Genomic DNA, 22,132 nt, shown 5'->3' with positions numbered 1-22,132 from the left:
GTTTTTTTTTTTTTTTTTTTTTTTTTTTTTTTTTACTTTTTTAAACGGGATTTCTGTGTCACGGAAGTCTTACTACAGACGGATCTCTCCTCTCTATAGAACTACTTCATCTTATGAGCTAAACTAGAGCAGGAAGGCGTACGGTGTCGTTTCGTAGTTGCAATCTAGTTTGGATCCAGCTTAGGAACAAAGCAGAACTGAATCTTGCCACAGGAACAAGGGTGCCTTGCGTAAACGGTCTTCTTTTAGAACTTTAAGGTAGATCGTGTCTAAACTTTCAAACGTGAGTTAAAATCGCTTTCCTCTGTTATGTTTCTCCACGAGTACTAGTCTTATTATCACTATGTCATTGTCAACCGCAACTTCGCAGAAATCCTGGGAAGGTCAGCACTACCAAACTGACAGAATATGAAGGCAGGTATAAATTGCACGACAGGATCGATGAGTTTGTCAAAGCTGGGCACTATCTTCTTCTGCAGCGCAAGGCGGGCTGTCACATGGATTTAGGAGTACATGCTGGAGCGCTAAACGCGACGGTTTGGACGACATTGACAATTGACCGAGAAATACCCCCTAACGGCAAAAAAAAAAAAAGAGTATGTTGTCCCGGATCATCGACTCATCACGCAGGGTGTACTCTCTGAGATAGCGTCCAAAACTTTGAAAGGAAGGCTTTCCCTTGCAAAGTTTGCAGCGACACACCGGTTCCAGAGACTCAAAATGATCTCAACCTGGTTAATCAATAAAGGTCGTCCGTGTCTGGGTAGATATTTAGGACCTCAACCCATGCTCTGGCTAGATTAGACTCTAAAGAAAAGCAACGTGTCAGGAGCCTATGGAGTAGGACTTTCTCTGCCATTTTCGCGTGGTTCATCACCGGGCTTTTAATCTGGACAATGACCTCAGGTCTCTTAGCAGATCCAACCATTATGCAGATGATTCGTACAGATGAAGGCATTTCCCAGGTTCCGAATGCAGATCAGGTGGGATACGAACTGTACAACCGCCTCATGCGCCAGTCTACCGATGCTCGCCTTATTCAGGGAGACACTATGTCAAGTTCCTTGCCTAAGAAAAAGAAGATTATCGAAATAATTGACTCGGTGATCTATCGCACCGAGGACGGTGCCGAAAAGATGGAAGAACTAGGCTATCACATTTTCGAAATGGGCTCGGAACTGGCCTCGGATTATGGTGCCATACTTCTCCAGATTGAAGACAAACCGTGGAGAAGACTCTGGGGTTTAATACCCCTTATGTTGCGATTGTACTTCCAACCAACTGGCCGAGACGTGGCAAATATCATGACGACACCAAGCGACTCCGAGCTCCGAGAGGCCTGGATTGATGCTACTAAAGCGGCCGGCCAAAGGCTTGATGTGCTCATTGACGAGGCCAAAGCCTTGCATACCCTCTTCGGTAAACTGCGAGCCGACTTGATAGACCTTCACAACCATATGAGAGATGGCAAGACCAGCTTGGAGAAGAGTAGAAAGTCATACACGGGCGTAGTCTACCGATGGGGTTTTCTCCACGACCCGATTCCAGAACTAAACCAGGGTATCGCGATGGTAGAAAACTTACTACCTGATCTGGATAATTCCCGACTGTATGTTGATGGTATCAGAAACGCTATGAAGGCCACTAGACAGGATCTATGGCGCTTGAACCGAACAGCAATTACAAATTGGCTCCATCACTCGGGGTTGAAACTTTGAACTGAAGCTGATTTTTATTCGCATCAAAAGGCATTGAAAAGGGACCTTGCCCTGCTAGAGGCTGCGATTGATGCCAATCTGAAGCCACTGAAGCCACAAACTGGGATGGTTGAAATAGAAAGACGGCGGAGGTAATTCCCCACTAGGCGCTCCACCGTTGTCTGATTAGACTCGAGTCAAACCTGTCTGAGACAATGGTGTTTATGCAAAACCTCCGTAGCAGACATAGGGGATCATCTGAGCGTCTTTGTCCCTGCATAGGCTCTCAGCTAGCAGTAGAAGCCACCGCCATTTGACGCGATTCGTCCGAAACGTTTGCGATTCATGGTGGTACTACGCCGGCAAGCGACTGCAAAACCAAGCAAAGAAAGTGGAGTCTTCATTTTCAAAGGAATCTAGTTTCAACTAAGGCAGATGTGCTTACATAATGTACATGGTCAAAACCATCCGATGTGGTGTAGTGGCTAACATTTGACGCTCTCAACACTGTTGAACCGTCAAGCCCGGGGTTCGATTCCCCGCATCGGAGTCTACGCGTCTTACACAGACAGCGAGTGTCTTTTTGGGCCTTTTTGGGCCTGAGCTCCAGGCAGTGGCACAGGAGACAAGACCGTATCTATGCCAGCATTCGCATTTTTCATGTCTACCCATCAGACAACGTTTGCTCCGCCTGTAAAAATCTTACACATCCGGTCAGGCATTCGCTACTTATCGCACGTATAACCCCTGATAATGTTTTCGCTCTTCACACTACGGGAGATCAATGAACGCATTTCCAAAGTGCTGGCCATGAAAGCGTGCCCAGCACCGGTCGGGGGCCCGCTCGGATTAGCGTTAGTTCCGTCCTCCGAAGCACTCGAGCTGGGCTAGTGCCGCCGGAACTTTATCTGATCAGGAGATTATCGCTCTAGCGACGAAACTCACTTTGTTGACTTTGTGTGCAGTCAAAACTGTAAGACCACCGTCAATTCATCGTAGCACAAGGCAAACATATAATGGCTGATTCGCAGGCCAAGACGATAACAGACACGAGCGTCCCGCTGGAGAAGGGTACCGAAGCCGGAGCTAGCACTGGTCCACCAGCACCGACCGGTCCTTCCGACGCCTCTGTGAAGCCTGAGCAGGGTGGAGCAACAGCAGCGGACGAGACGGCGACGGAGAAAGACGAATCTCCTCCAGCTGCCGCAACGGCCTCTACGCCACTATCAGATCTCTGGACCGCTGCTGAAGCTAGTGGACACCCTGAAATATGGGGCGTCACCCTTCAGGATCCCACTGCGCACGTTCCGTCCCAGATCGTGTTCCAAAAGTTTCTGAACGCCAATGATGGGGATTTTGCGAAAGCCAAGGAGCAGTTGATCAAGACTCTGGAGTGGCGAGCAAAGTGGAAGCCTCTAGATTTACTCAACAAGAAGTTCAGTAAGGAGAAATTCGACGGTCTTGGGTATGTCACTTCATACGGTGAAAGCTCCCCTGATTCAAAGGAGGTCTTCACCTGGAACATTTATGGCATCGTGAAGTCTATGGAATCTACCTTTGGGAACGTTGATGAGTAAGTGACTCTCATACATAATCTTCTCAAGCACACCTCAATCTGGCAGGTGGACTTTGTCTCGTGTCAGACTGGACTTCTCCCCTGCGAATGTCACTGAGCATGGCAAGGCTAACTAACGTATGCAGGTTCATTTCCTGGCGTGCTGCACTCATGGAGCTGGCACTTCAAGAGCTTGGCTTGTCGGGAGCCACGAAGCCAATCACCGCTGATGAGGATCCTTACAAAATCTTCCAGGTTCACGACTACAAATCCCTCAGTTTCTTTCGCCAGAATCCAGCTGTGAAGGCAGCATCAAAGGAGACGATCCAAGTCTTTGGCCTGGTATACCCGGAGCTTTTGAAAGAGAAATTCTTCGTCAACGTTCCGGCAATCATGGGTTTCATGTACGGGGTCATGAAGCTTTTTGTCGCGCCCAAGACGATCAAAAAGTTCCACCCAATGAGTAACGGTGGTGCTCTTGCCCATGAATTTGCCGAGAGTAAGGTTGCCGATTTGGGAGAAAAGCTGCCCGAGGCATACGGCGGGAAGGGCGCAAATCTCCAGACGCAGGGCAAGTCCACTTTGCTGGAGTAAAAATGCATCAATTATAATGGGTATGGGTCGAGTTTATACCATTTTTCACTGCGGATAATCAATCTTGTACGCGACAAACTTTTTGATTCTAGTCTACTTCTATCCTTTGCAGTTTGGGACCAGTGTATTGTCCTGCCCGCCAGATCACATGCCAGCTGTCATTCGGCACGCCATCTAGATACCAGTCTAAGCGTAGTTTCTTCATTGGTCTTGAAACGAGGCCGTAGACGCCAACTGCCATCAGACGCTTCCAATACGAGATTCCACATGTAGGTGCTTTCAAGCTCAAACGACCTCATCAACTTACCGACTCCCAACAGTACGTATCTACGAACAATTCCCCAAGTACACAGTAAAGATGATCGCTCTCACCGGCCGTCGCTCGAAGGTCAGTGCTTCCGGCACACTCGGAGTTGTACGCTATGGCTGGACAGCGCCCTCTGTTCTCCCTTTGGTCGCTTTGATTGGTTGCTAAGTACCGGCACAATGCACAGGGGCCTTAGCGTCATTTGAGGTGTTCGTAATCCTGGTGACTACCGGCCTGTCGGCTTGGCCCTGCAATGCCAAGGCCTGTGGTGGAGTACTCTAAAAGGGGACCAGGAGGCAATTTAACTGTCGAGATCCCTGGCTCGGCCGAGGACGTCCTCGCTCGCCTATTCATCCAATGCCACTTATGTCACCTCGTGTGGTTCGTACGACACAACGTCGCCTATGCATCGAATATTCAACGAATCATGTCTTCGACATCGCCAGATGAGGACTCGGGCGGGAGGGTCGATTGGGATGCCCACCGGGACATGATTACTGAGCTTTATCTAGCCAAGAATCTGACTTTGAATGAGGTCATGCAAATAAGTACATTTCACCCACGCCTCGCCGCCCTCTAACAACATGCATCGTTGGAAATATGGGGCAGTATAATAAAACGGAAACTAACGCCCATCTTCTAGTGGGCCGAGAACACAATTTTCGAGCCACGTAAGTGCGCCTCGTCAATGAAGCTATCACGGAATATGATCTTCAATGGCTCATCCAATCGCAGGACAAGAATGTACAAATCTCGTTTGAAAAGATGGAATGTTTCCAAGAAATTAAATCTAGAAGAGGTCGAACGGATCTTAATAGAGCGTGCAAGTGGCGACGGGCTGCCAGTCGAACACATGTCGGGCAAGACAAGTAATGATCGGGTTAAGAGATACCTGCGCCGCATGCCGCGCAACAAGGTCAGCCAACTTGAAAGGACGATCCATGAGCAGGCAGTGTTTAGCAGGCCCCGAAAAGGATCGGCGCGTGTTGTCGCGTATCAATCCATTCATCTGCCTGTGCCGCCAAGGATGCCCGAAGACCTAAGGATTCCGGAGTACTGCCATCATAGCATACACCGATATCTGTCCGGCTGCATTGATCAGGGAATTTGGGCGAAATATCAGGTCGCAGCTGGCCGGACAGGTCTTGATACCGTTGCTTGTCAAAATCGTATGACCTTGACAGCAATATTGATGCAGAATGGGTTCACCGAGCTCGGGTTTCGTGTGCTCGAGGTAGGCTTCAGTCAGTACAAACTTTGTTTCAACCACTCGAGGGAACTGGCTTTCACTCGGGACCCGTGGTTGATAACCATGGTCTATGGCATCTACGTCAACCTCGCGCAGAGCCAACCAGCGCTGGCCGACTCTTTCATAAGATTCGCGCTTGGACTGTCAAAGATCATGCAGCCCGAGAACCATCCATTTCGGCTTCTTCTCTCCGAGTTTTACCGTTCAGATCCGCGATACGCCATCCCGCTGGCCGAAAACTTGGTTTGGAACTATCTTCGAATGGTGAAGTCCGATCAAAGGTCACAGGGCTACCTCAAAGGCCTCCCGCTCCAGTTTGCGCTCCTAGTTTGCTGTAGACAAATAGCTGAGTGGGGTGGTCTAGACGGTAGCAAGGCGGATGCGAGTATTCAATCGTCTCTCGAAGCTACAGCCGATGTGCCGCATAGATATCAGCGCCAAATGGCGGCCTTGTTCGTGAAAGCACAGGCTCTGAATATACATTACGCGAATGGCGACTACGAAAGGGCAAGAGAGACGAGGGATGAGATTCTCTCTGCCCCTAAGGAATTGGTTTCCGCGCATCGCACAATTCCGGCTATATGCCACCGAATCTCTTTCCTGCTCGAAACCAAGGAGAGTGATGGTGATGCGCGTACCTCTGCTCTAGCCTCTGGTATGTTGGCAGTGTGCCAGGATAACTTTGGGACGGGCAACTCATGGACTGTACGTGCGCTGATTGAGACGTATGCACACGCACGACGGTCAGGCAAAGAGGACATGGCGAAGCAGCTCGATCAGCAGATTCATGCCGCGGTTGATGAGCTGTGCCAGAAAATCGACACTCTTGAGCTGCTTCTTTGACACCATCGTACAATAGTATCACGCGGCTTATCGAACTCAGATATCTTCTGATACCACAGGGTTCCATTTTATACCACAGGGTTCCATTTTGAGGCGCACATCGTCCGAAACACACGCTCCAGCCCGTCAGAGATCTCACTGCCCCGGACTACGCTGCTCTGTGTGGCGAACCTATATTCACTCAAGCCACCATCACTAGAGTCCACAATACAATTACGGTCTTCGAGATATAGACTTCGATAAAATTAAATTTCTGCGACAAATGAATCATACACACGTGTGAAAGACTAGAAAAACAAGAGAACCAGGGTGCTTAATGCCGATCAACTATCCCAAATAGCCCCATATGCCGCTACTCCTCTGGTTTCGAGCCCATAAACCACCTTTTTGGTAATCTTCTCATTTGCAATAATAATTACTGCGTCAGCACCAAAGCTTTTAGCCATATTGTATCCCATTTTGACAAGATCGGGCCTGCCCAAGAGCTTGGTATCGTGAATGACAGCATTTGAGATTTTGTCGTGGATGGCATCTATCAGAGGCCGGCCGAATGTTTTCTCCGGATTCGGAGTTGACCAGATCAACTGTGACGGACAACTAGGGCTCTGGATGTGGCCCAACATTGGTCCAATACCGGAGCCGGTGGCAATAAGAACAACGCGGTTGAAGAGAGTTGCGATGCGCATTACGCCACAGGTAGGCACGCTGCGAATCCAGAGGTGGGTAGGCGGGTTCTGGATGCAATCCTTCGTCCAGTCACCCGCATTCGAGACTACTAGCGAATAGCCCTTGGGTCTACCGTTGACGGCCTGAGGAGCTGGGATGGTGGCAAAAGAGTGCCACTCGAGGAGAGGTCTCCGAGATAAGCGAGTGAAGCTTCCGTTCACAGGAACGGTGTAGTCGAAATGTAGGCGCACGGCGTGTGGGGACAGAACCTCAGATTCGACACGGACCTTGCGGAGGAAGAGCCAGGACATGGCGATGCTGCATGTCGCAACGGCAAGCAACCAGAATGAAGGTGAACGTAGGCATGCGGCGCCAAGGGTTTGCTGGCTTGGCCTGGCATCGTTGATGGAGAGCACGACTTGAACCCAGAACAACCCCAGCATGGTCCAGCCAACAAACCGGTGGACTCGCTCAAAAATGTCGTGGTTGCGCTTCCTGATTGGTGGCCAGGCGAATCCAAACATGACAAAGAAAAGCCCGGTGAGGATCCAGGAGACGACGGCTGAAGCAATCGACGGACGGGGCTCTGTCGCACTGCAGGTGTCGGGCGCGACTTGGCAGGCGACGCTGGCGATGTTAGACACGAGCAGCCACATACCGGCGCATACAGCAGCACTTGAGTGCACACCACCCAAGTGGTAGATCTTGGCACACTTTTGCCGAATGCCCAGCGGCCATGACTTGGGCACCGAGCAACAGATGGTATACAGAGCGTTGATGACGAAGTCCTGGCGGATCAAGACAGCCAGCACAAGGTTGATGGCCGTCATCGTACCCAGCCACTGACGGTTGGTTCCTGTAACGAGAATGGCAGCCAATGCGGCGAGGTTGCCAAGGCCGACGACGGAGAAAAGGAAGCGATAGACAATGAAGATGCGATAAACAAGGCCCCTATAGGGCTTCTGCAAGAGCTTCTCCGGAATCGCTGCCGCAAGATCGGGTTTCTCGCTTTCAATGTCACTGTCGCTGATGCTGCGAGAAGGTTTGAGGCTCTCATCAGAGGTGTCGGAGCCAGCTGTTGACATGCTGCCATTAGAGGCACTTGGCATAAGGCGTTTCTCAGCAGTCGCGCTTTCACCAATGGCACGGAGCATCTTCTTGTCGAGCTTGCCATTACTCGTCTCAGGCAGTGCTTCCAGAAGATGGAAGTGGCTGGGCACGGCGTAGTAAGGCTGCTGCAGCGCCATGTGTTGCTTGAGAGCACTGAGGCTGACGTTCGGGGGTTCAAGAAAGCCATGGATCTCGCCGTTTACCAGCAATGCAGTGGCGCGAGTCACACCAGCACATCTGTTGATAGACGCGGATACCCCGTCAAGCTCGACCCGAAAGCCTTTGACCTTTACTTGATCATCGACACGGCCCAGGATGTCTAGAACACCGTTCGGTGTCCATCTCCCAAGATCACCTGTGTTGTACATCATACTGCCGTCATTCGCGAAGACGTCCAGCTTGTAGCGGGCTGCAGTCGTCTCTGGAAGTCCAACATAGCCCCTTGTGATACCAAGGCCGCCAGCCCACATAACACCTGGCTGCCCTATTGGGACAGGCATCAGGTCCTCATCGAGCACGTACACTGAGTTGTTTGGAGTCGGCGCGCCGATGGTCAACGGGCCGCCAGGAATGTGCTGGTGCATGGTATTCACAATGGTGGTCTCCGTAGGACCACAGCAATTGTAGTATGTTCCGTGCGAGGCCCATAGGTCTGCTATTCTCTGCCCACTTGGTTCTCCAGCGGTGGCAACGACCTTGATATTGGGATACGTGGTCGGGGTGTACTTGGCGAGGATGCTGGGCGTACAGATGAGCACGCTGATTTCACGCAGGGCCTGATCCCAATCTGAGCCCCGCATCACCAGAGTGCCCCCGTTACATAGACAGGCTAGGATCTCCCACGCTCCCATATCAAAGCTGATGTTGAGAACCGATCCAACTTTGGTTCCAGGCGTGATGCCGAGATTGCCCGGAGACAAGCAGATAAGATTGGTCACATTCTCATGTGTAACATCTACCCCCTTGGGGGTTCCCGTTGTGCCAGAAGTGTAAATGACATAACAGCCCAAATCGTGTCTGGCAAGATCAACGAAGCTCTCATCAAAGGGGTAGCTTTTCTCCATCTGGGCGAGTTCGTCGTCGGCTTCATCTATGACCACAGGCTTACATGCGCCATTGTCAAGATTGACAAGCCGGTACTCGGTAGATGCTAGGCAAAGAGCTATGTTGCACCCGCTTTGCGCCAGCACAAAGCGAAGTGTCGCTTCGGGCACGACACCGCCATCCAAAGGTACATATTGAGCACCGCAAGAAAGGATGGCGATGATGCCCACTAGCATCTCAATACTCCGCTTGGCGACCAGTGGTACGCGATCTCCTGGCTGGACGCCCAATGTCCGTAGACGAACAGCCAGTCGTCGACTTCGCGATGCGAGATCCCCATACGTGATAGTGCGGAGGGTGGACCGTGACCAGTCTCGGCCGGCGATGGCCTCAGGCTGCACTTTTGCATGGTGGAAAAAGGCAGAGGTGATAGTACGGAACGGGCTAGTTTGTCTTGGCCCGTAACTGAAGGTTAAGGGGTCTGAGAATTTGATGTCTGAGGACTTGGCGTCTAATAGACGACCGTCCGGGACCCGCGGGACTGGATGAGCTACTACGGCCATCGCGAGGTCATTAAGGTTTGAAAAATAAGCGTAGACGAAATGAAGAATAACTTTAAAGTTCAAAAATAGGGAAATGTGTAAGGCGGAGCACGGCTACAAACGCGGCATTGGATGAAGGTGAGATATCACATACCTCGCTTGCGTTCGAAGGCGTCGTCCACCGGGGCTTTATATATCTTAAGCTTCCCTACTTTTCAACTCTCATGTCTACCTTCCTTGTCTTCGCACCTTGGCCCCCTGTGAAGCAGATGGTGGTCTGGAATGTCGCGCCAGTACCGAAATGTTACCTTGCTGTTAGGCCGTACTGCCTTTCCTGGGTATTACGAAACCCAAGTCCCGTACAACGTGGAAAGTGGATGAACGCTGACCGATCAGTACCGTCGATACGTGCGTGCCTCGGGGCATCCAAGGGCGTCGTGATCCATGTTATCTCACTTGCCCTTCTTGGCAAGCTACATTGTGAAATGTGGCGAGCTCTTCCATCATAACCTTGGCGCCAGTCTGCAACTCGATCTCAACATGGATCACTGGCCACGGTGACACTGATGGTAGCTCGCTGGGTTGATGCCGGACAGCAGAATTGGTGGGATAATCAAAAGGATCCGCAATTTCGAACGGCCTCGCGCCTGCGGGCAAGTCCCAGAGTGGAATCTCGTCTCATCGGAATGGGACTGATCGAAACAGAATCCAGAGCTGGGATCTCACGAGGAGTTGTGGCAACTAACTACTTCCGCTAGCTTGGCACGATCCTTGGATGTGTCCGTGGCGGAACAGGCGGGACAACGGGACTCAGGGTTCTGCCTTCAACTTGAGGAGCCCCCCGGCCCGGGGTTGGGGGTATGCCATTGCAGGACCTAAAATCACATGTGCTTGGTTGGAGCGCTTCCCTCCCAAGGGTCAGGCGCGACGGGATGACATGTCAGGACAAGGACGACTGATGATCGACACTGTAGCCGCAGGTTGACCTGCAGATGGTTTCGTTTCACGGCTCTACAGACGGACTTTTGGATGTACCTTGCAGAGCGTCCTGGCAAGTGGACACTGAGCACCCTCAGCTTGGAGAGGCTCGGGGGAATTCTGAACACCGACCGTGCAAAAGACGACGCTGCTGGCAAACGGTACGATGAAAGAAGGAAAGGAAATTTGCAGGGCCTACCGTGGACCAGGCCCGGGGAGCCGTTTTTGGGAAACGAAACACGAGCAGGCACGAGCTGCGCCAAGCCGGCGCCCACTCCGGTCCTGTGTGGAGAGCGTCATTCGCGAAACACGCTTGCACGAGACGGACACGGATCAAGGCCGAAGGAGCTGTGTTTCTCGACGAATTCGGCCAAGATGCTGTGACCTCACGGCTGGTGCATCGCCGCTGAAAACAGGCACCGCCGACGCAAGCTGGACGCGTTGTGTTCACATAAGCTATTCATAAGCAGCGTATTCCTTGCTTCTGCACGGTGGGTCCGCTCAGATCGCGGTTCGGCATTGGCCCCCGGCTCCCCAGAAGGTTTTGAGGCTATCTCCGCTCTAGGATCAGTTGGTGTTATTCAGGCCGAATTGGTCGCGCTTGGTACCGGCCGAGCGCCTGGACACGGTTACATCGACCAGTGGATGGCGTTATATAAGCGGCTTAGGCCTGCAGCAGACGTCGAGTCCCTGGTCAGTTTGTCGATCCAAACCCCTTTGGATGCCGATGCCTCGTAACTCGGCCGGTTCCCCTGAACGGGCCTAGCGGGAGTAGGAGTTAAAGTTGATCGAGGACCTGACCCCTGCTTCCCGGGCGGGCATATCAATGAAACCCAAGACCCTGCAGATGGCCGTCAACTGCGACGCTGGTGATGAAAACAGCGAATCGACGATCCACTCAAGGGGGAAAAATGCCAATCGAGGCACTGGAGAATGTGAGGAAATTGGAGGATCCATGGTCGAAGGAATGCATGTCTCGGCGCCTTCCGTTTTGGAAGCCAGCACAGAGGAGCACTAGGAGCTCATCAACTCCTGACTGCATCGACTCGTCGGCGATGGCTGATAAGTTCCCACGAGACCACTCGACGATTCCTGTGGTGCTCGCGTCATTCATGTCGAGTGCGGCGATACGGGAAGGTAGCAAACCGAAAACCATCTGAACCGTGGCAAACAATATTTAACAACGCATAAACCGCCTGCATCCTCCGCGAACCACGCATGACGCCTTTTGCGACGCCCATTAGGCAAACAGACGATTGACACTCTCGCTTCCCAAACAACCAGGTGGCCGAGTGATGAGCATGGCGACCTCGACGGGCTTGGTGCTCGCAAGCACTCCAATCCCGAAAGTGAGAGTCATTGCCTTCAACAGACCGGAGAAGAGGAATGCTCTCTCGCAGCCGCTTATCGACCAATTTCTACAAGAGCTGTCTTCTGCAGCGCGAGATTCGGGCATTCATGCGATTGTCATCACTGGAAGTGCATCTGTCTTTTCAGGTATGTCAGAATTGTCGGGCTATATTTACACACAACTGCGTGTATAAAGAGATTAATTGAGCCGCCCCACCACCAAAAGCTGGCGCAGACATAAAGGAGATTGCATCGTTGGATGCAGAAGCGGCGCAACGGTGCAGATACCTCGAGGACCTCTGCAATGGCATGCAATCAGTCCGGAAGCCTCTGCTCGCTTCTGTCGAGGGCATGGCGGTAAGTCGGTTGTGCCGAAGTTCCTTGAGTTTCTTGGCTAACTACTACCGTTGCTGCAGCTCGGTGGGGGATTTGAAGTCGCATTGATGGTAAGCCGACGCATCGAGAAGCTGTCATTAACGTTTTCACCCCACGAGTTTTAAAGTAATTAATAAACATCACGCAGTGCGACCTTATCATGACATCACATCAAGCCCAATTTGGCTTGCCAGAAGTCAAGATAGGGTTGATTCCTGGGGCTGGTGGTACCCAAAGGTTGACAAATACCGTGGGCAAGTTCAAAGCAATGGAAATGATCCTCCTCGGAACCTCCATCACATCTCAAGAGGCAAAGTCCTACGGCCTGGTTGCCGATATCTTCGAGCCTGGGACTGTCCTCGAAAACTCGCTCACAGTCGCTGCCAGACTAGCGGAGCTGAGCCCGGGGGCACTGTCCTTGGCCAAAGAAGCCATTCGCAGGAGTATGTTCATGATTGTGCCCTCACTTTCCGCATTGAGACTAGTTGCTGATAAGTACTTTGATCAACGGTAGGTGACGATAAAGGTCGTGACGATGACTTCGAGCGCAGCCTCTACTACTCGGCATTTAGTTCATCCCACAAAAAGGAAGGTATTTCCGCCTTCCTCGAGAAGCGATCGCCAAAATGGCAGTAAAGACATGACATAAGAGAGCCTATCAAGCTTGAGTGGGATAGAAAGATGTAAATGGCTGAACAATCTACTTGTCTTGTTGCGAGACTTTTGAGAGCTTCCAATCGGCAAGAGTGTAGCCATCTGTGAGCATTTGCTAGGTTGGATGCGAGGCCCAAGTCGACCGAGCTGACCAGCCGGGAGTATATACATAGAGGGTCTAAAAAGTCTGTCGTTTAAAGCCAAGTATAAAACGGTGTGTTCTTAGGCATTTTTTATTATCACGGAACATATGGCCAAAGTAAGTGAATTGATTGTGACAGACCAGAAATTTATAGGCTGCCAGCTCCACTCGCGGAAAAGTTTACTTCGAGCGTCTATAGAGACATCCTTGCAAATTCTCAAGTTGGAAATAAGGGAGGTTGAGATACAGCCACGCTAAATTCCTACTCCGAAAGTAATTGGCCGGCGTTATTGGTCCCCAAAAACCGTATCAAACCTCATTTTCAGATATACCTCAGCATCACTCGAGCATTATAGCATTTTTCTCATACCTAAAGTTGCCGGTCGCAGTGATTGTCAAACTTAGCACCAGTGCTACATCCGAAGTGCTCCATCAATTGACAGAAACATGGTACTCCGAACGACAGACTCCGAGTAGTAACACGAAGACTAAGTAGCTGCATTTTCTACAATGCGAAAGCGATATAGAATGTCGAGTATCAGAGCACTGTGTGGTCTACTGAAGCGGGAAGGCATGCGGCGTTAATGTTTTCATCAGGCCACAGTCGAGGCAGCTTCGCGTCCCCGGGGTTAGTCAGCGCGAGATTTTAGATAGGGCTTATGTCATTAGCATTGATGGATCAAGGAAGGGCAGTTCGTACAATGTGGACCAGCGTAGGATACAACGGCAAGGCACCTACCGGTAGCGAGGTTGTGCAGCATATGTAACCGTGACAATGTAGCATGCTGGAGAGCACGAACACAGTAAGCAATTCCAGCAACCAGGGTTTGCCGCAAGAGCCGAAAAAGTGCTATATTGACTATTTAATCAACCGAACCATCGGCCGCTTCTTCTTCCCAGCACAAATCAGCAGTTATGGCCAGTGTCAATCGACGTTGTAACGCCACAGTGGAAGACACTGCCAGTCTCTCATGCGGTCTTAAGCGAACATCTGAAGGTCCCCACAGTAGATCGTAGCTACGAATCACAAGGGACGGACATCCATGACGCTCTCGTAATTGTTGTAAGGGTATGTCTTGACGAGGCTCAATCCAGCATCCGTGATGATGTTGCGCCACTGGGCCTCGGTACGTTCCATTGCCGCGAACGCCGACATCATCGTGAGGTCAATGGCAGTAGTATAGGAATTGACTCCCGACTCCGGTAGGACCATCTCATCAATCAGCAAGACAGAATCAGAGGCCATTGCTGCCTTGATATGCTTCAGAATCTGTTGGACCTTGTAGTCAGGATGATTGTGAAGAACAGTGCGGAGATAGTAGAACTTGGCTCCTGGGGAAATATTAGTATTACGGTCAGACATATCCGTATTGTTGGCTTGACATTGATTCTTACCCTTCACTGGCTGAGGGTCGAAAAAGTTGTGGACCATGAACTCAACATTCGGGGTAGGGGGAGCATTGTTGATTGCGAGCTCGAGGTCCTGGGTTATTAGGCGACCTTGGACGTCAGGGTACTTCCCTTTGAACTGAACGCACTGGTGGCCAATGCCGCCACCGATGTCAACGAAAATAGCCCTCTGGGAATTAGTCAAGTCGGCCACTTCCACTGTGATCGGGTAGACCGTCAGCCAAGTCAAGTCCGGCTGGCGTCTCAGCGCCATCCAGTTGTTGAAGTGTTGAAGATCCTCAGGTTTGGCGGAGATCCAGTCGAACGCGTGGAGGGGTGTTTTCATGGCCTCTTGAAACACAGTGTGCATTTCATCGGTAGGTTCCTTGTAGCTGCTTTTCTTGAGAAAGCCTGGCAGTGCCTGGAACATGGGGCTGAGGGTCAAGAACCTGACGATGTCAGTGGTACGCCGATTATGAAGGACTCACGGTCTTACGCGTGTGAGATGCCTGCCACCACAGCATCACCAGCTAGGTTCTTGGTCACATTGTTGGCCATGTACTGATCTTTGGCGACTTCCTTGACCGCTCCGACAGAGGCGAGATAGCGCATGTATCGGCCTGTCGAATGCTCAGTGTTTCTCACGGGGTAAAAGTCCAACAAGTGCACGTACTCAGGAGGGCAATGTCAGCGCCAGTTGCGGTTGCGATGTCTTCGAGTTCCAGTGAACCTTCAGCCTTTGCCAGAAGCTTGAAGAGACCCAGATCAAAGCCGATCTTGGCGGCGGCCGTCTGAAGATGCTGTCGTCACAATTAGACATCATTTTTGATACCAATTTTGCACGCTGTTGAACTTGCCAGCCAGCCAAGTCTGTTGACGGTGTCATCGCTGTCCTCCATCGAGCGAACCAGATCATGCAATGCTGCCATGATTCCTCGGCGGGTGGCATCGTCAGCTGCGCGAGCGAGCTCTTTGATCTGGCCCAAGGCGGACTCCATTGTAGCAAAGCAGCTGCTCGATTTCTCCTGCCGGCTTGCGTGAAGTGATTGTTGAAGTAGTAGGTCCGGAGGAGAAATGACACGAATCACGTTCTTTCTTATTTTGATAGATTGGTGCAGAATGAAAATTAATCAAGAACACGCTGCTAAATTCACATTGGTAACCTAGGTAGCCACCCAGAGTCACCCGGTAGTAGAGCAAACGCATTAGTCCGATTTGTATCTTGAACGCTTGAGTTCTAGACTCGTACAGCCTACGAGAGAGCGTTCACTACGATCAAGGGGGCAACCACAAGATAGAACCCAGCAAAAAGTCAATGAAACAGGAAGTCGCCTCAACTCAACAAGGCCTAATCAGCATGTGCAAAGGGATGGTAAACCAAGCACGGCAGAACATGGATAAGCTGCCGAATGTCATCAAGTTCCATATGTGGAAGATGGCAATCACAATTGAAATCGATACAAGATGACCTTCGCTGATGCCGCATTTAGACGCGCCCCTTATGGTCTCACGGAGCTATGGACAGGCAGCTGGACGAAGGGTGGAGGTTTTGGTTCACAGTGTACCAATCCCTTTGTCGCTCATCACTTGTGTTAGCTCAGCTACGCCGATGCTAGATCGCGGTGTAGCGACCGACTACTTTGGCATTATCGCTTGCACATTGAGGTATCGATGGGACATGTCGGGAAATAAACACCACACAGCGAGATTGAAATCATTATACCGGCGCTTTCGAGGAAAACAGGATTGCAGCAGCAGTAACACAGCAGACATGCTAACGCCGCCCATCAATTGAATCGTATCAGTGAGTCATGAACCGTCATAAACCAGCGAGTGCATGAGCCCTTCCCATGGATGCAACTCCCTCCTCTGCTCGTAGCAGTTGTCTTTCCATAAGCCATCGTCCTTTGCCACCCAATGGATTATGGCAAGGGCTCGTAGGAGCCAGCCTTGTGTGCCTGTCGGTTCGAGAAGAGCCAGTAGACGATCATGCCGATGACGGGGAAGAGGAAGACGACGAGACACCAGAGAATCTTGTGGGAGGGAGGGCGGTTCGACTGCAGGACCTCGACTGGGTGGCGCGTGTCAGCGGGGCGCGTCGAGGTGCAGCCAACAGGACGGCAGAGACTTACTGAAGACGATGATGTCAAGAACGAGGACAATGAACCCAATGATGCCGCCGCCGGTGCCGTACTGCCAGGCATCGCCGTGGCCAGTGGCGGTAACTTCGCCGGCGATGGGGGCTGCGAGAGCGAGGGTGGCCAGGCAGAGCTGGAAGAAGACGGTGAGGGCGTTCTGGAACATGTTCGCGATCTATTGGCGCAAGACCTAAATCCTAGGGAAGCGGAACGGTCTGAAGGGAAATCTAGAGAAGTCTTGGTCGTATGCGTAGCGAAGCTGATGAGATTGGAGTTGAGTTGAGTTGATTCGAGTTGCACCGCAGAGCAGAGGAGAAGAGAAGCCCCAAGTCAGCCCAGCATTTGAGGGGAAGCGGGCGAGTTACACGGCTGCCTGAAGTGACGTCACCGTAGCTGTCGCGTGACGGCAGGGATTCCGTTGAGGCTTTGACGCTTTGGCTGCCCCAAGAACCAGGACCAAGCCCGGGCCAATTGCTCCAGCGCCTAACTGTGCAGCAAGGCAAACAAAGACTGAAGGTCAGAGATATACCCGTAGCACACGTGTATTCTCACAATGCTTGTTGGGAGCCGCCGCAACCGGCTTCGCTGGTTTGTTCTGGAATAACCTACCAGGCGTAACTGTAACTGTATTACGGGCACAGCTACACTGGGCCGGCGCAAGTGCCAAATGCGCAATGCTCCTAGCCTAGTACCTTGTTTGTGTCTTTAGACCGGTTGGCCACGCTTATATTGTATTTCCAATGTCTGCCAATCACCTAGGCCGACCTAACAGGAGCGCGGTTACTCGCGAAATCCTTCCGCCAGACTGCTTGATGCCTCACCAGCACGCAGTTGGCGCCGAGTAATAGACCGGTGGCCTCGGGGCAATAGCGAGCCCCGTCAGTAGCTCCAGCTCCACGGTCTTGTTAGTCTGCTGTCTGTTCGCCTCTCCATCGCCTTCTGGCAGCCCCTCGACGATGAGCCGCACCAACGCCATGAAATCCTCATTTTCTGTCACAAACTCATGGAGGGCCTTGACCATCTCGTGACCGAAGCCGCCGGGTGGCAGTCGCTGCAGCCGCGTGACGGCGTCGCACAGCGCTGTGCCAACGTGTTTGAAGACACTTGCAAAGAACCCGGCCATTTTGGCTTCATCCGACCGGGCAGAGATATTTTCTGCGAACCAGTGGCCGAGCACCTGCCCCAGGGCACGATGTTGCCTTTGCAGGGCGATCAGAGCCACACGGAGCTTTGTCACCTACTCCCTGGGCACTGGCGCTTCGTCACTAGGAGGAGGGTTGAGGCTCGAGTAATCTCGAGGTGTCGGTCGCCATGGAGGATTTGGCCGCGAGAAAGGAGGTCGAGGTTCGTTCCCGCTGTTTCTGTTCGGCCCCGGAGGTCGTGGTGACCTCTGGTCAGGACTCGAAGTAAACGGAGGAGTCCGCTGGGGTTCTGCAGGCTGCCTCGCCTCCATCAGAAAATCGTAACAAGCACGGATCCGGATGTATTTTTCATGAACCTTTTTGGAAGGTCCGGCCTTGTCTGGGTGATATTTAAGAGAAAGACTTACAAAAGCTTTCCTTACTTCAATAGGACTCGCTTCGGGGCTTATGACCAGCGTTTCGTACGCCTCTTCCCGCGTTAGAGAGCGGCGGTTGGTCATCGCCACGTGTGAAAGGGAACCGCCCAAAAAAGTACCTGCAGATAGTGCAACCTTGCTCAAGATATTGTTGAGGCTAAACACGCCCCGTGAGACGTAGGGTAGCTGTGGCGACCGACTGCTAGATATAGAAGTGCATGGATCAAAAGCCTTTATTCCATCGCTCGTTGTTCTCATCAAGCGACCGAAAGAGAAGCGAATTTGAGGCGCAAAACAAAGATTTTCATGACTCAACATCGAAGGCGGGTTGGCCGATAATCGTCGATCTGAATGAGTAGCGTCTATCTGTTACGACTAATTTCGGATGCCTCCAATAACACCACACTGGGTACATCTTAAATCACTTCTGTAGGGTTTTACTTTTGTGTACTATTTCACCTGGGACATTCATTGCCTGGCAATATATAGTTTCTTCGGAATGGAGGTCCTCAAACAATGTCGTAGTGAAGAACTCTATGCGGGAGAGAGACGTACAGATCTGATATCTGCTGTGAATACACGAGATTTCATTATAAAATATTTACTCCCATAGGAAAGTATTGACGAGATTTCCGCGCAATTGTATCTATGCCAAAAGAATAACTACCAGTTGTTTTTATCAAGGCCTAATCCTTGTACAATGAGGTCAAGTCTGGGGGAAGCAGCATGCCACTCCTGGTATATTCTCTTGCCCTAGCGGAGATATCATTAAACTCTCAAGACTCATGAGCCAGACAAACTGCGTAGAATGCGAGATCAAACTACATTTCCCTTCACTTGATGAATGTCTTTGAGCTTGATATCCCGCCACATCCACGCACAGATATACGCCGCACCGAGTAGCGACACAGCAGTGATGAGCATGTATCGCTGTGCCTCTGCATATGCATAACTAATACCGACGCGAATCGGAGTTCCCACGCGGTATCCCAGCTGCACATAGATGCTGCTATATATCAGGTCAACAGGCGACCCCTCGGGCAGGTACTTTTCTAGCGCTGCTGGGAACACGCCGGTCCAGATGGCAGCAGATACAGTAGAGCCCAATGCCGTCCCGATGCTCCCAAATAGGTCCAAAACCGCGAGAATGGCTGCAATGTGCTGGTGGTCTGAGGGTGCCATCATAGCCAGCTCTGCGGATGTAACAATCGGGCCTCCGGAGAAAGCAACGAAGATTTGAGTCATGACTATCAGCCCAATATCTGAATAGGGCTGGCGGAACTGGATCATTAGGCCGACCCCAAGAAGCATCAGGGGTAGTGCGAAATACACAGCAACCCACTTGAATCTCCCCGTCCAACGCATGAAGAAGCCGAGGACCAACGCGGAGAAGCAGGAACCGACGCGATAAATGTTGCTTATGTAAGTCGCCTTGGTGAGTGACTGATTCCAGACCACCATGAGCATCGAGTTGAAGTAGGCACCCCAGACGGCCGAGTTGAAAAAGACGAACACCAACATCAGACCCGCAAAGAACACAGTACGATCTAGGAGCAAATGCATTGGTATGAAGCTCACTGGGGCCCAAAATCGCTCGTACAGCGCGAAGGCAATTATGAGAAGGCCGCCGACGACGGTCATGGAGATGATCATCGGTGATTTCCATCCAAGGCTCTGGTATGAGTAAATGTTCATAGGCAGGAGGAACAACGCCATTCCTGCGGCTAAGATCAAAACTCCCAGGAGGTCGAATTCGATCGCCAACCTCTTGATGTCTTTGATTTTCAGGGACTTTTTGGCCGTCTCTGGCACCAGCCCCATTTTCTTGGCTTTGCGTTGGTTCCACATGAACAAGACGATGAACGGAATGACCACAGCTGGGACAATGATGGCGAAAACACCGAAACCCCATCGCCAGCCTGGGCCAGCCATGAAGGCATCGGCCATAGGACCACCAATCCAAGTCGTGACGATATAGGGAGAAGTGGCAAATGAGAGCATGAGGGCTCGGTTTTTGAGTGCCGATGTATCTGCGACGAATACTGTGAGGCAGTAGCTTACGCCCTGCGCACTATTCATCGTATCAGTATGCCGTTACTACAGGTATCCCACCTCACAATGACGGGCGGCACGCTTACCCAACCGTGGAAAATACTAGCGCAGCGGCGTACGTTTCGACGTTTCTGCAAGCCGCCATCATGATGAACCCGATCACCCAGAAAAACAACATCAGAGAGATACCCTGCGGCCGGCCCCATATGTCGATAATTTTCGCTAACGGGATTTTCGACAGCCCTCCAATTATACTCGAGAAGACGGTAGATGTGGCGGTGAGCGAATGGAGCGCGAAGCTGCTCGTGACAAAGGGATTCAGCGCTCGGACGACGACCTCGTTGATAGATGTTACGAAGTATATCAGCCATATTCTATGTCACTCGTTAGCATGAATGCATTGAAGTATGTGGAGAATTCGTACAGGCCATAGGCGGCGATCAGGTCCCATTTCCCCCAAACACCGGCGGCTGCCTCGATGGCCTGAACACCATGTTGCGCGTTGGAAGTGACGATGGCATCTTTCTCCTCCTGCTGATTGTCGGACTCAGGCTGGTTACCACCACTAATGCGCAGACCAGTATCCGTGTCCGAGGTCTCGCGAGAGTTCTCCATACTGATGGAGGCTGGTTCAATAGCGACAGGTTTTTCTCCAAGATCTGGTCGACCTTGTCAGTGGACTGTAGTCCTGTACTTTGATCCAAGTCCAACAAAAGAACTTTAGCCAAGAAGCACTTTCTCTGGGTTGAGGCTGATTGCGAATACGGATTTACCAGAGGGTGGGGATCTCCTCGCTGCATACCCATTGCAGCAGGTTCCGATTGCTAAGGGGGTCATCGGGTTCCGGTCGGCCCATGGCTCGCAACGATCAGGCGGCCTTTCGCTGCAGTGAAGATAATTGCCACTTCGCCCAGAACACTAGTCGAAAGGGTGGCGGCAAAATTGACCGGAAGTGCATGCTTCCTCAGCCACCCATGTCGCAGGGGGTGATCTGATAAGATTAGATCCGAGGTATGTATCCTATGTGGGTTCGCAGCTCACCCCTGGGTACGGTACGGCGGAATTCGGGCTTCTGGTCATTGGACATGTATGCCAAGCCTGGTATCTGCAGAGCCAAGTACTTTAAGTCAAGGGACAGCCCAAAAAGGCCGCGAAAAGCCTACCTGGTTACCACAACGGTATATTCTCGTCAATAGTTCCTCACCGAAACAGTCTTCGCCATGAAGTCTTCTGTGGCTGTTATCGCTCTCGCCGGCGCTGCAGCGGCCGGTAGCATTGGAGACTTCGTTCCCAAATGCGCAGTGGGATGTCTCGAGGACGGTGTCAAGTCTGCTACTCCTTGCGCCGTTGATGACCTCAACTGTGTCTGTATTGCAGACAACTACCGCAACACTTACACCGCCGCGGTCTCCTGCGTTCTTCAATCGTGCGGTTCCGATACTGCAGTTGGTAAGTACTTGCTGTTGTGGCCGCCTTGAGAGAGGTCCCTCTCCAATCAACCCTCATTTGTTAACTTGATTGCAGGCGAAGTTCTGCCCGGTGCTGCACACATGTGTGAAGTCGTACTGTCTTCAACCTTCAGCAGCGCCAATACTGTCACTGCAGGCCCAACATCGACTACCGCTACGACGGCAGTGACTGCTTCTACTACTGACGAGGGCGGATTCTCCATTCAAACTCAGACTACAGCGGTTCCGTCCACATCTCGTAGCTCGGCTGCTGGCAGCGACGGCACTTCTACTGCGCCAACCCCTACGAGCAGCACTGCTGCAGCTGGCGCCTCCACTGCTCAAGCTGGTTTTGGGACCTTGTCTTGGATGTTACTGGCTGCGCTGGCATTGATCTAGGTCACACTACCTTGAGAGGAATTCTGTGCAGGGGTTTGGGCT

General features: G+C 51.7%; 10 protein-coding genes across 10 annotated transcripts; 5 read left to right on the top strand and 5 right to left on the bottom strand.

The window, feature by feature from the left end:
• Positions 1-929: 929 nt before the first annotated feature.
• Positions 930-1,718, top strand: JN550_012067 (uncharacterized protein; the record flags this gene model as incomplete). Its single annotated transcript, XM_049310503.1, has 1 exon — positions 930-1,718. One exon carries the CDS (start codon positions 930-932, stop codon positions 1,716-1,718), a length of 789 nt encoding a protein of 262 aa, XP_049166026.1.
• Positions 1,719-2,713: 995 nt separating this feature from the next.
• JN550_012066 (uncharacterized protein) lies at positions 2,714-3,846 on the top strand (the record flags this gene model as incomplete). The annotated part of the gene is made up of 2 exons (XM_049310501.1): positions 2,714-3,270; positions 3,399-3,846. 2 exons carry the CDS (start codon positions 2,714-2,716, stop codon positions 3,844-3,846), a joined length of 1,005 nt encoding a protein of 334 aa, XP_049166025.1.
• A 560-nt stretch (positions 3,847-4,406) lies between these two features.
• Positions 4,407-6,245, top strand: JN550_012065 (uncharacterized protein; the record flags this gene model as incomplete). Its single annotated transcript, XM_049310500.1, has 3 exons — positions 4,407-4,701; positions 4,797-4,824; positions 4,889-6,245. 3 exons carry the CDS (start codon positions 4,407-4,409, stop codon positions 6,243-6,245), a joined length of 1,680 nt encoding a protein of 559 aa, XP_049166024.1.
• A 323-nt stretch (positions 6,246-6,568) lies between these two features.
• Positions 6,569-9,628, bottom strand: JN550_012064 (uncharacterized protein; the record flags this gene model as incomplete). The annotated part of the gene is made up of 1 exon (XM_049310499.1): positions 6,569-9,628. The coding sequence occupies one exon, from the start codon at positions 9,626-9,628 to the stop codon at positions 6,569-6,571; it is 3,060 nt and encodes a 1,019-aa protein (XP_049166023.1).
• Positions 9,629-11,886: 2,258 nt separating this feature from the next.
• Positions 11,887-12,946, top strand: JN550_012063 (uncharacterized protein; the record flags this gene model as incomplete). Its single annotated transcript, XM_049310498.1, has 5 exons — positions 11,887-12,082; positions 12,162-12,292; positions 12,352-12,381; positions 12,459-12,753; positions 12,825-12,946. 5 exons carry the CDS (start codon positions 11,887-11,889, stop codon positions 12,944-12,946), a joined length of 774 nt encoding a protein of 257 aa, XP_049166022.1.
• A 1,184-nt stretch (positions 12,947-14,130) lies between these two features.
• Positions 14,131-15,493, bottom strand: JN550_012062 (uncharacterized protein; the record flags this gene model as incomplete). The annotated part of the gene is made up of 5 exons (XM_049310497.1): positions 14,131-14,438; positions 14,502-14,944; positions 14,992-15,115; positions 15,169-15,295; positions 15,404-15,493. 5 exons carry the CDS (start codon positions 15,491-15,493, stop codon positions 14,131-14,133), a joined length of 1,092 nt encoding a protein of 363 aa, XP_049166021.1.
• Positions 15,494-16,417: 924 nt separating this feature from the next.
• JN550_012061 (uncharacterized protein) lies at positions 16,418-16,799 on the bottom strand (the record flags this gene model as incomplete). The annotated part of the gene is made up of 2 exons (XM_049310496.1): positions 16,418-16,566; positions 16,628-16,799. 2 exons carry the CDS (start codon positions 16,797-16,799, stop codon positions 16,418-16,420), a joined length of 321 nt encoding a protein of 106 aa, XP_049166020.1.
• A 651-nt stretch (positions 16,800-17,450) lies between these two features.
• Positions 17,451-18,275, bottom strand: JN550_012060 (uncharacterized protein; the record flags this gene model as incomplete). Its single annotated transcript, XM_049310495.1, has 2 exons — positions 17,451-17,832; positions 17,875-18,275. 2 exons carry the CDS (start codon positions 18,273-18,275, stop codon positions 17,451-17,453), a joined length of 783 nt encoding a protein of 260 aa, XP_049166019.1.
• A 732-nt stretch (positions 18,276-19,007) lies between these two features.
• JN550_012059 (uncharacterized protein) lies at positions 19,008-20,858 on the bottom strand (the record flags this gene model as incomplete). The annotated part of the gene is made up of 3 exons (XM_049310494.1): positions 19,008-20,262; positions 20,330-20,617; positions 20,668-20,858. The coding sequence occupies 3 exons, from the start codon at positions 20,856-20,858 to the stop codon at positions 19,008-19,010; spliced, it is 1,734 nt and encodes a 577-aa protein (XP_049166018.1).
• A 605-nt stretch (positions 20,859-21,463) lies between these two features.
• JN550_012058 (uncharacterized protein) lies at positions 21,464-22,090 on the top strand (the record flags this gene model as incomplete). The annotated part of the gene is made up of 2 exons (XM_049310493.1): positions 21,464-21,692; positions 21,768-22,090. The coding sequence occupies 2 exons, from the start codon at positions 21,464-21,466 to the stop codon at positions 22,088-22,090; spliced, it is 552 nt and encodes a 183-aa protein (XP_049166017.1).
• Between the last annotated feature and the right edge of the window lie 42 nt (positions 22,091-22,132).

Source organism: Neoarthrinium moseri, assembly GCF_022829205.1.
Source record: "Neoarthrinium moseri strain CBS 164.80 chromosome Unknown scaffold78_Wmoseri_CBS_16480, whole genome shotgun sequence".
Classification (NCBI taxonomy): Eukaryota; Fungi; Ascomycota; class Sordariomycetes; order Amphisphaeriales; family Apiosporaceae; genus Neoarthrinium; species Neoarthrinium moseri.
Note: the sequence above shows the minus strand (reverse complement) of the source record. Positions and strands in the feature narration are given on the sequence as shown.